Here is a 13,211-nt window from a genome sequence, read left to right as displayed (position 1 = left end):
GGTGGTCCTCTAACGTTTGTCATCAAGAATAGTGATTTTTTTCTAGCGATAGCGGCCTTGTTTGGTGTCGCTTTGTCGTTCGTGGAACGCGTTTGTTGTCATGTTGTGTTGCACGATTGAATTATGTTGTGGTTTCTGTCTGGATTATAAGGTGTTGTATGCTTATGATTTTTGCATGATTGCTGCGATTATCATTTTCGCGAGCATGGTTGTCCGACCTAGTGATTGATTTCGTGTCTTTTGTCATGATAGATGACTTGGAAGACTAGATGCAACGACGTTATGGGCGTTGTGAACAACTTTGCAGAGGTTGTGCAACAGCAGATGGTTGCGATACAGCAGTTAGGTGCGAACCTTCAGCACGTAGGCCAAGGTGTGCAGAATAGTAGTGCGATTATGTATAAGCGATTCATGGAGTTAGATCCTCCTACTTTTATGGGTAAGACAAACCCGGAAGCTGCTGAGTCTTGGATATGTGAGATAGAACGTATTTTTCGTGTTTTGGATGTCCTAGAGGAGAAGAAAGTGAGTTTTGGTACTTATCGTTTGAAAGATCATGCTGAGAAGTGGTGGGATACTATCTCTTCGGTCAGATTCAGGGACACGACTGTTACGCGGGACAAATTTGTTGAAGTTTTTAACTCTGCTTATTTTCCGAAGCACGAGCGCAGTAGGAAGATGCAAGAATTTCTGGACTTGCAACAAGGAACGATGACCTTGTCCGATTATATTACGAAGTTTCATTGTTTGGAACGATATTGTCTGAATGTTTACGTTGCGGAGAATGATCGAGCAATGAAGTTCGCTCAAGGTTTGAGGCCAACTCTGAGAACCAAAGTGTTCACTAGCGGGCCTAAGTCGCTCGAAGAAGCTATCGAGGTAGCTACTCTACTAGATGAAGACAAAGCCGAGCATCCGGCTCAAGTTTTTGCGATTGCGAGCGGGAAGAAACCTAGTAGGGTGGAGTCTTCGCCACCTACTAGGGAGCGAAAGCGTCAGAAAGTATCTCAGAAGTGCCAGTGAAAGCAATCCCAGCGACCGGAAGTTCAACGGAAGTGTCGGCAATGTGACGAAGATCACTATCTTGGAACTTGTCCACTCTTCAATGGCAAGTGTTTCAAGTGTGGACAACCCAGGCATGTTGCCAAGTTTTGTCCTAAGAAGTCTACGAGAGACTTAGTTGTGGCTGATTAGGCGCTGTGAGATGAGATCTGACCCTTTTGTTGTTGCTTGTTGTTTTGTGATTTCGCGGACAAAATCCTTTTTAAGGAGGGTAGAATGTAACATCCGCGAATTTTCTGAGGAATTTACTGTTTGATTTGAGTTGATATGTATGCTTTCGTATATGTACCAGATTATATCGCGTAATTGACTATGATTGATGATGCTTTGTGTTTTGGCTTTGTACGCGCGACCCGAAAATCGTGTAAATATACTGTGTAAGTAAGAAGTGTCTAATTCTGGACGAATTAGCTTCTGAAATTTTAAGGGTTAATTTATAATATATTTTTATAGTTTGTCCCCGAGTTTGGGACCCATACGACGTAAAAACCTTGTCAGTGCATGTGAATTACGAGTTTTGATCTACGATTAGACCCGAATCGTAATACGCTTAATTCTCGCAAACGGATGAGAATTTTCTTGAGAGGCATCGAGCATTCCATATTAATTAAGGTTTTGAAGAGAACTAAATGATTCATTGGAATTAATTTAACATTTTAATGCATTAACTAGGCATTGTTTTGAAACATCACAATTGGCGATTTTGGTTTTGGATCCGGATCACTAGTAGAGGACCCAAACCCATTGGGTGTCCTCTCTAAGAGACGGTTTTGAGCTTGGTTGACCAGCTGGTCAAAGGTAGACCAGCTGGAGGGCATGTTTGAAAATATTTGCATGGGTTTTGAAATAGAGGCCATGATTGGCCATTTCCTTCTTTCAACACTCATGATGAGCCTTGAAGCTCATCATGAGGGGGCGTTTTTCCAATAAAAAAGGCATGGGGCTGGCGCCCCATGGCTCTTTTGTAATATTTTTGAAATTATTCAAATGGCTAAAACCGATTGGCTAGCCTTAGGGCAGCCCTTGTAATTCCTTCAAGATTTAAAGCCTTTTTGAAACCCTTTTACAATGCCATTTTTGAAATCTTTTTGAAATGATTTTAAGAGCTTGACATGCATTGGGCGTGAAGCACCCTAGTCGTCCATCCTAGCCAGGGTAATCCCAGCTGTCCATTCAATAAACCCTACATATTTAAGGTTTCAAGAGAGAGAAATAGAGGATTTTTCCCTATGCATTTCTGAGGTGGAGCTTCTCTCTCTCCCTTGCTTCTCCAAACCGTGAGAGGGTGTGTGAGAGAGAGTTTGAGATGGTGGGAGTGATACATAGTGCAGCTCCCAAACCGTGGACACACCAACCTCCTCAATCTTCTCCATTTTCTAAAGCCGCGAAGGTGAGATTCTCCAACACCTCCATTGTGTGTAAAACCGTGAGTTTTCCTTTTTCCATTTGTGGGTGTCGTTTTGAATAAGTTTTACATGTTCTTGTATTTTCTTAAGTCCCCCATTTTCGCATATCATGATGTAGGTTTTTGCTTAAGAACATGTCGGTTTTAGCATCACGTATGTCGTTTGGTTTAAGCAAGTTTGCATCCATTACAAGTTGGGTTTCGGTTGAGCTTGCTATAATGTGTTGGTTTTTCCTTCCTCATGCAACTTAGTAGTTGTTTGCTTGGAATATTTTAGTTTTTGCATGGTTTCCGCATTTTGATAAGTTGAGAGATTTCGTTTGCAATGGTGATGGGTGGATTGTAAGAAAATGTTTCATGCCTTTGCGTTCCTCCCTTGGATGTTTTCAGTTTTGTTCTTGTAGGGTTTGATTCGATATAGCCAAGGGGTTTTCTTTACAAGGCAATGCTCGATTGGCTAGGAAGCCTTAGACCGACCCTCTTTGACCAGCCGCCATTCCCATCTTGGGTCGACCCTCTTGGGTTCGGACGATGCTGGCCCGAGGTAGGTTGGGCTAAGCCCTATCCTTGTTTAGCCCTTTGCATTCTCAAATTGAAGGAAATTGGTTCAAAAAATGGAGATCGAACCCCGAATATGGATTTCTGAAGAATTAAAAAATGGAAAAAGTCCCAAATTCATAACAAAATAGGATTTTGATTTTGGATCTTGGATCCAATTCCTGAGAATGGAATTGAATCTTGGATCTGAATCATAAATCATAAGTAAAATTGTATCTTAGATGTTAAATGAATATGAGTTTAGAAATTTGATTGAATTGAACTTCTGAATTGATCAGAAGGTGGATCCATACTGAAATGGATCCGAAATGGCTTAATTGGATCCTGGATATCTGATGAGATATTCCAGGTTCAAAGACTGAATTTGGACTCTGGGTATGGATTTCTGAATGAACCAGATGAAAATCTAGGTCTGGGATGAAATTAGATACCAGATCCAGCATTGGATCCAATATTCGAATTGAAATGGATCGAATCTCAGATATTGATTAGATATTAGATGAAGGAATTGATTTGAGTCTAAATTGGGACTTGCCCTAGTTCAGAAAAATGTCAGAAACAGTGTTCTGAAGAAATTTGCATTTTTTTTTCGCCCTACAAGGGTAGAAACACGGTACAAAACTGGTATGAACTAATTTGAGCTGGATTGGAGCAAAATGAACTGAATCAGAAGCTAGTTATACTCAGGTGAACTAATTTTGGAGCCAAATCACTAGCTCAACCAACTAGAGTAAGCTCGATAAGGACTGTATCGAGCTCAAACGAGCTAAAAATAAGCTAATATGAAGGTCCAAGTGTGAAAAAGTGACTTTAAACTGAAACTGAGCTACTTGCACTTCTGGTTAACTTAGATCAGACTCACTGAGATGCGATCTACTGGATTTGACTGACTCAAGGACAGTTTGGTTAAGATTTGAGCTAAAAGGAGCTTATTTTGCCTAAAACAAGCTAAATTAGCTGAAATGTTTAGGATTCACTTATCATGAGCTCAAAGGAGCTAAAAATGATAGTCAATCACACTTTTCTGAACTCGAGATGAGTTTGGTTAAACCAACCTGACGAGAAGTCTAAGGGTGACCTAGGGGTAAAATAGTAATTTTATTGGTTGAAAGAGGGTAAACTGGTTTCTAAAATGGGATAAACCTAGGGGTGAGACTTGATATCGCCCTGTAGGGGACTGGCATCTGTGAAATGAAGATATGTAGAATAGACTTTGAAAATTTGGGGTGTTTACATAAGGTTGTAAACAAAATTCATAGTGATTCAATCATGCATATATGCGTTTTAATGCAGTAAAAAAAAAATCATAGTGATTCAATCATGCATATATGTGTTCTAAAGCTGTCAAAATTTTTTCATAGTGATTCAATCACGCATATATGTGTTATTATGCTGTTAAATTTTTTTTATAGTGATTCAATCATACATATAACATGTTCTAATGCTGTAAAAAAAAATCATAGTGATTAAATCATGCACATATGCGTTCTAATGCTCTAAAAAAAAATCATTGTGATTCAATCAAGCATATATGTGTTCCAAGGCTATCAAGAAAAATTTGTAGTCACTCAATCATGCATAATTGTGTTCTAAGGCTGTCACAAAAATTTCATAGTGATTCGATCCTGCATATGTGTGTTCTAATGCTGTAAAAAAAAATTCATAGTGATTCAATCACGCATACATGTGTTCTAAGGCTGTCAAATTTTTTTTGTAGTGATTCAATCATGCATATATGTGTTCTAAGGCTGTAAAAAAAAATCATAGTGATTCAATCATGCATATATGTGTTCTAAGGTTGTCAAAAAAAAATCACAGTGATTCAATCATGCATATAAGCGTTCTAATGCTGTAAAAAAAATTATAGTGATTCATTCATGAATATATGTGATATAAGGCTGTCATAAAATTTTTACAATGATTCAATCATGTATATATATGCTCTAAGGTTGTCATAAAAACCTCATAGTGATTGAATCATGCATATATGTGTTCTAAGGCTGTCAAAAAAACTATATAGTGACTCAATCATGCATATATATGTGTTTTAAGGCTATGAAAAAAATTTCATAGTGATTCAATCATGCATATATGTGTTTTAATGCTATAAAAAAAATTGATAAAGATTCAATCATGCATATATGTGTTCTAAGCCTGTCAACAAAATTTCATAATGATTCAATCATGCATATATGTGTTCTAAAGCTATCAATTTTTTTTTATAATGACTCAATCATGCATATATGTGTTCTAGGCTATAAAAAACAAATCATAGTGATTCAATCATGCATATATGTGTTTTAAGGCTGTCAAAAAAAATCATAGTAATTCAATCATGCATATATGTGTTCTAATGCTGTAAAAAAAAATTCATAGTGATTCAATCTTGCATATATGTGTTCTAAGGCTGTCAAAAAAAATTTATAGTGATTCGATCATGCATATATGTGTTCTAAGGCTGTCACAAAAAATTTACAGTGATTCAATCAAGCATATTTGTGTTATAAAACTATAAAAAAAAATTCATAGTGATTCAATCATGCATATGTGTCTTCTAATGCTGTCAAATAAAAATTCATAGAGAGTTAATCATGCATATATGTGTTCTAAGCCTGTCAAGAAAAATTTATAGAGATTCAATCATGCATATATGTGTTCTAAGTCTGTCAAAAAAATTTTATAGTGATTCAATCATGCATATAAGTGTTCTAAGGCTATCAAATTTTTTTTACAGTGATTGAATCATGCATATATGTGTTCTAAGGTTATAAAAAAAAATTCAAAGTGTTTTAATCATGGATATATGTGCTCTAGGCTGTCAAAACAATTTCATAGTGATTCAATCAAGCATATATATGTTCTAAGGCTGTCAAAAATTTTTTATAGTGATTTAATAATTCATATGTGTGTTCTAAGGCTGTCAAAAAATTTGCATAGTCATTTAATCATGTATATAAGTGTCCTAAGGTTGTCAAAAAAAATTCATAGTGTTTCAATCTTGCATATATGTATTCTAAGGCAATCAAATTTTTTTTATAGTGATTCAATCAAGCATATATGTGTTCTATGTTTGTCAAAAAAATTTTATAGTGATTCAATCATCCATATATGTGTTCAAAGGCTGTAAAAAAAATTTCATAGTGATTCAATCATGCATATGTGTGTTCTAAGGCTGTCAAAAAAATTTCATAGTGATTCAATCATGCATATATATTTTCTAAGGCAATCAAAAAAATTATATAGTGATTCAATCATGCATATACGTGTTCTAAGGCTGTCAAAAATTTTTCATAGTGATTCAATCATGCATATATGTGTTCTAATGTTGTAAAAAAAATTTGATAGAGATTCAATCATGCATATATGTGTTCTAGGTTGTAAAAAAAAAATCATAGTGATTCAATCATACATATATGTGTTCTAAGGCTCTTAAAAAAATTTCATAGTGATTTAATCATTCATATAATTGTTTTAAGGCTGTCAAAAAAAATTATAGTGTTTCAATAAAATATATATGTGTCCTAAGGTTGTCAAAAAAAATTCATAGTGATTCAGTCATGCATATATGTGTTCTAATACTATCAAAAAATTTTTGTAGAGATTCAATCATGCATATCAGTGTTCTAAGGCTGTCAAATTTTTTAAAAAGTGATTCAATCATGCATATATGTGTTCTAAGGCTGTCAAAAAAAATTTCATAGTGATTCAATCATAAATATATGAGTTCTAATGGTATCAAAAAAAAATTATAATGATTGAATGATGCATATATGTGTTCTAATGGTGTTAAAAAAAAAATCATAGTGATTCAATCATGCGTATATGTGTTCTAATGCTGTCAAAAAAAATTCATAGTGATTCAATCTTGCATATATGTGATCTAAGGTTATCAAAAAGAATTTGTATTGATTCCATCATGCATATATGTGTTCTAAGGCTGTCACAAAAATTTCATAGTGATTCAATTGTGCATATTGTTGTTCTAAGGCAGTCAAAAAAATTTCACAGTTATTCAATCTTGCATATATATGTTCTAAGGTTGTAAAAAAATATACAAAGGGATTCAATCATGCATATTTGTGATATAAGGATGTCAAAAAAATCTCATAGTGATTCATTCATGCATATTTGTGTTGTAGGTTGTCAAAAAAAAAATCATAGTGATTCAATCATACATACATGTGTTTTAAGGCTATTAAAAGAAATTCATAGTGATACAGTCATTCATATATGTGTTTTAAGGATGTCAAAAAATTGCAATGTAATTCAATCATGTATATATATGTCCTAAAGTTGTCAAAAAAATTTATATTGATTCAATAATGCATAAATGTGTTCTATGGTTGTATAAAAAATTTCATAGTGATTCAATCATGCATATACGTGTTCTAAGGATGTCAAAAAAAATTCATACCGATTCAATCATGAATATATGCATTCTAATGCTGTCAAAATTTTTTTATAGTGATTCAGTCATGCATATATGTGTTCTAATGTTGTCAAAAAAATTTATAGTGATTCAATTAGGCATATATGTGTTGTAAGGCTGTCACAAAAATTTCAGAGTGATTCAATCATGCATATATGTGCTCTAAGGCAGTCAGAAAAAATTCATAGTGATTCAATAATGCATATATGTGTTCTAAACCAGTCAAAAAAATTACATAGTAATTCAATCATGCATATATATCTTATAAGGCTGTCAAAAATTTTCATAGTGGTTCAATCATGCATATATGTGATCTAAACCTGTCAAAAAAATTTTATAGTGATTCAATCATGCATATATGTGTTCTAATGTAGTAAAAAAAAAATGACAGAGATTGAATCATACATACATGTGTTCTAAGGCAGTCAAAAAAATTTCATAATCATTCAATCATGCATATAAGTGTGCTTGATTGTCAGAAATTTTTATAATGATTCAAACACTTATATATGTCTTCGAAGGCTGTCAAAAAAAATTCATAGTGATTCAATCATTCATATATGTGTTCTAAGGCTGTCAAAAAAAAAATCATAGTGATTCAATCATGCATATATGTGTTCTATGGGTATCAAAGAAATTTCATAGTGATTTAATCACGCATATATATGTTCTAAGGCTGCCAAAAAAAAATCATCCTGACTCAATCTTGCATATTTGTGTTCTAAGGCTGTCAAAAAAATTTCATAGTGATTGAATCATGCATATATGTTTTCGAAGGCTGTAAAAAAAATTCATAGTTATTCAATCATTCATATATGTGTTTTAAGGCTGTCAAAAAAATTGCTTAGTAATTCAATCATGCATATATGCATCCTAAGGATGTAAAAAAAATCATACTCAATCAATAATGGATATTTGTGCTCTTTGTTTGTCAATTTTTTTTTATAGTGATTCAATCATTCATATATGTGTTCTAAGGCTTTCAACAAAATTTCTTAGTGATTCAATCTTGCATATATGTGTTCTAAGGTTGTCAAATTTTTTTTTATAGTGATTCAATCATGCATATATGTGTTCTAATATTGTAAAAAAAATTGATAGAGATTCAATCTTGCATAATTATTTAATCATGAATATATGTGTTCTCGGTTGTCAAAAAAAATTCACAGTGATGCAATCATGCAGATATGTCATCTAAGGCCATAAAAAAAAATTCATAGTGATTCAATCATTCATATATGTGTTTTAAGGCTGTAAAAAAAAAAACCAGTAATTCAATCATGCATATAGGTGACCTAAAAATGTCAAAAAAAATTCATAGTCAAACAATATTGCATATATGTGTTCTTTGTTTTTCAAAAAAAAATCATAGTGATTCAATCATGCATATATGTGTTCTAAGGCTGTCACAAAAAATTAATAGTGATTGAATCACGGATATACATGCTCTAAGACAGTCATAAAAATTTCATAGTGATTCAATCTTGCATATGTGTTCTAAGGCTGTCAAAAAAAAATTATAGTGATTCAATCATGCATATATGTCTTCTAATATGGTAAAAATAATTGATAGAGATTCAATTGTGCATATATGTGTTCTAAGGCAGTCAAAAAAATTTCATAGTGATTTAATCTTGCACATATGTGTTCTAATGCAGTAAAATAAAATTGATAGAGATTTAATCATGCATCTATGTGTTCCAAGGCTGTCAAAAAAAATTCATAATCATTCAATCATGAGTATATGTGTTCTTCGTTGTCAAAAAAAATTCACTGTGATTCAAACATATAGATACATCTTCTAAGGCTGTCAAAAAAAATTCATAATGATTCAATCATTCACATATGTGTTCTAAGGCAGTCAAACAAATTTCATAGTGATTCGATTATGTATATATGTGTTTTATGGCTATCAAAAAAATTTCATAGTGATTCAATCATGCATATATGTTTTCTAAGGCTGTCAAAAAAAATTTTTAGTGATTCAATCATGCATATTCATGTTCTAAGGCTGTCCAAAAAAATTCAAAGTGATTCAATCATGCATATATGTGTTCTAGGCCATCTAAAAAAATTCATTGTGATTCAATTATACATATATGTGTTCTAGGGTTGTCAAACAAAATTCATAGTGATTCAATCATGCATATATGTGTTCTAGTGCAGTAAAAAAATTTTGATACAGATTTAATCATGCACATATGTGTTCTAAGGCTGTTAAAAAACTGTCATAATGATTCAATCATGCATATACGTATTCAATCATGCATATATGTATTCATGTATGTGTTTTAAGGCTGTCGAAAAAATTGCATAGTAATTCAATCATGTATATATGTGTCCTAAGGATGTCAAAACAATTTCATAGTGAATCAATAATGCATATGTGTTCTTTGCTTGTCAAAAAAATTTCATAGTGATTCAATCATGCAAATATGTGTTCTAAGGTTGTCAAAAAAAATTCATAGTGATTCATTCATTCATATATGTGTTCTAAGGCTGTCACAAAAAATTCATAATGATTCAATCAGACATATATGTGTTCTAATGCTGTCAAAAAAATTTCATAGTGATTCAATCTTGCAAATATGTGTTCTAAGGCTGTCAAAAAAAAATTTGTAGTGATTCCATCATGAATATATGTGTTCTAAGGCGGTTACTAAAATTTCATTCTGACTCAATCATGCATATTTATGTTCTAAGACTGCTAAAAAATTTTTGCAGTGATTCAATCATGCATATATGTATTCTAAGGTTGTCAAAAAAAATTCATAGTGATACAATCAAGCATATTTGTGTTCAAAGGTGGTAAAAAGAAATTCATAGTGATTCAATCACTCATATATATGTTCTAGGCTGTCAAAAAAATTTCATAGTGATTCAATCTGGCATATATGTGTTTTAAGGCTGTCAAATTTTTTTTATAGTGATACAATAAATCATATATGTGTTCTAAGGCTGTGAAAAAAATTGCTTTATAATTCAATCATGCATATAGATGTCCTAAGGTTCTAAAAAAAAAACATACTGATTCAATAATACATATATGTGTTATATGGTTATCAAAAAAATTTCATAGTGATTCAATCATTCATATATGTATTCTAAGGCTGTCAAAAAAGTTTCATAGTGATTCAATCATCCATATATGTGTTCTAATGCTGTCAAAAAAAATTCATAGTGATTCAATCATTCATATATGTGTTTTAAGGTGTCACAAAAAATTCATAGTGATTCAATCTCGCATATATGTGTTTTAAGGCTCTAAAAAAAAAATCATAGTGATACAATAATTCATATATGTGTTCTAAGGCTGTCAAAAAAATTGCTTTGTCATTCAATCATGCATATATACATCCTAAGGTTGTCAAAAAAAATCATATTGACTCAATAATGCATATATGTGTTCTATGGTTATAAAAAAAAAATCATAGTGATTCAATCATTCATATATGTGTTCTAAGGCTATCAAAAAGATTTCGTAGTGATTCAATCATTTATATATGTGTTCTAACGCTGTCAAAAAAATTTCATAGTAGTTCAATCATGCATATATGCGTTCTAATGCTGTGAAAAAACAATTATAGTGATTCAATCAAGCATATATGTGTTCTAAGGCTGTCACAAAAATTTTAAAGCGATTCAATCATGCATACATGAGCTCTAAGGCAGTCATAAAAATTTCATAGTGATTCCATAATGCATATATGTGTTCTAAAGCATTCAAACAAATTATATAGTGATTCAATCTTGCATATCTGTGTTCTAAGGCTGTCAAAAAAATTTCATAGTGATTCAATCATGCATATATGTGTATTAAGGCTGTCAAAAAAATTTCATAGTGATTCAATCATGCATGTATATGTTCTAATGCAGTAAAAAAAAATTGACAAAGATTCAATCTTGCATATATCTGTTCTAAGGGTGTCAAAAAATTTCATAGTAATTCAATCATGCATATATGTGTTCTAAGGATGTCAAAAAAAATCATAATCATTCAATCATGCAAATATATTTTATCAATTGTCAAAAAAAATTCATATTCATTCAATCTTGCATATATGTGTTCTAAGGCTATAAAAAAAAATTCATCGTCATTCAATCATGCATATATGTTTTATCATTTTTCAAAAAAAATTCATAGTGATTCAATCATGCATATATGTGTTCTAAGGCTGTGAAAAAAATTTCATACTGATTCCATCATGCATATATGTGTTCTAAAGCTATCAAAAAAATCTCATAGTGATTCAATCTTGCATATTTATGTTCTAAGGCTGTAAAAAAAAATCATAGTGATTCAATCATGCATATTTTTTTTCTAAGGCTGTCAAAAAATTTTCATAGTGATTCAATCATGCATATATGTGTTCTAGGCTATCAAAAACAATTCATAGTGATTCAATCATGCATATATGTGTTCTAAGGCTGTCAATTTTTTTTATAGTAATTCAGTCATTCATATATGTGTCTTAAGGTTGTCAAAAAAATTCTATAGTAATTCAATCATGCATATATGTGTCTTAAGTTTGTCAATTTTTTTTTATAGTGATTCAATAATGCATATATCTGTTCTTTGTTTGTCAAAAAAATTCCATAGTGATTCAATCCTTCATATATGTGCTATAAGGCCATCACAAAAATTTTATAGTGATTCAATCATGCATAAATGTGCTCTAAGATAGTCATAAATTTTTTTTAGTGATTCAATCATGCATATATGTGTTCAAAGCATGTCAGAAAAATTATATACTGATTCAATCTTTCATATATGTGTTCTAAGGCTGTCAAAGATTTTTATTATGATTCAATCATGCATATATGTGTTCTGAGGCTGTCAAAAAAAATTCATAGCAATTCAATCATGCATATATGTGTTCTGAGTCTGTCAAAAAATTTTTATAGCGATTCAATCATGCATATATGTGTTCCAATGCAGTCAAAAAGATTTAATATACATTCAATCATGCATATATGTCCTATGCATGTCCAAAAAATTTCATAATGATGCCATCATGCATTTATGTGTTCTAGGCTGTCAAAAAAGTTTCATAGTGATTCGATCATGCATATATGCGTTCTAAGGCTGTGAAAATTTTTTTGAATTCAATCATGCATATATGTATTCTAAGGCTACAAAAAAAAATTCATCTTGATTCAATCATGTATATATGTGTTCTAATGCAGTAAAAAAAATTCATAGTGATTCAATCATGCATCTATGTGTTCTAGTGCTGACAAAACAAAATTATAGTGATTCAATCATGCACATATGTGTTCTAATGTTGTTAAAAAAAAATCATAGTGATTCAATCTTGCATATATGTGTTCTAAGGATATCAAAAAAAAATTGTAGTGATTCAATCATGCATATATCTGTTCTAAGGCTGTCACAAAAATTTTATAGTGATTCAATAATGCATATCTGTGTTCTAAGGCTGTCAAAAAAAATTCATAGTGATTCAATCATGCATATATGTGTTCTAAGGCTGTCAAAAAAATTTCATAGTGATTCAATCATGCATGTATATGTTCTAATGCAGTAAAAAAAAATTGACAAAGATTCAATCTTGCATATATCTGTTCTAAGGGTGTCAAAAAATTTCATAGTAATTCAATCATGCATATATGTGTTCTAAGGATGTCAAAAAAAATCATAATCATTCAATCATGCAAATATGTTTTATCAATTGTCAAAAAAAATTCATATTCATTCAATCTTGCATATATGTGTTCTAAGGCTATCAAAAAAAATTC

General features: G+C 31.5%; 1 protein-coding gene across 1 annotated transcript; it reads left to right on the top strand.

Moving 5' to 3' along the window:
* Positions 1–282: 282 nt before the first annotated feature.
* LOC149816792 (uncharacterized) lies at positions 283–1,368 on the top strand. The gene is made up of 2 exons (XM_089986963.1): positions 283–811; positions 1,355–1,368. Exons 1-2 carry the CDS (start codon positions 283–285, stop codon positions 1,366–1,368), a joined length of 543 nt encoding a protein of 180 aa, XP_089843089.1.
* The last annotated feature ends 11,843 nt before the right edge of the window (positions 1,369–13,211 follow it).

This window comes from Nuphar pumila, chromosome 14 (genome assembly GCF_984573655.1).
Source record: "Nuphar pumila chromosome 14, dmNupPumi1.hap1.1, whole genome shotgun sequence".
Taxonomy (NCBI): Eukaryota; Viridiplantae; Streptophyta; class Magnoliopsida; order Nymphaeales; family Nymphaeaceae; genus Nuphar; species Nuphar pumila.
Note: the sequence above shows the minus strand (reverse complement) of the source record. Positions and strands in the feature narration are given on the sequence as shown.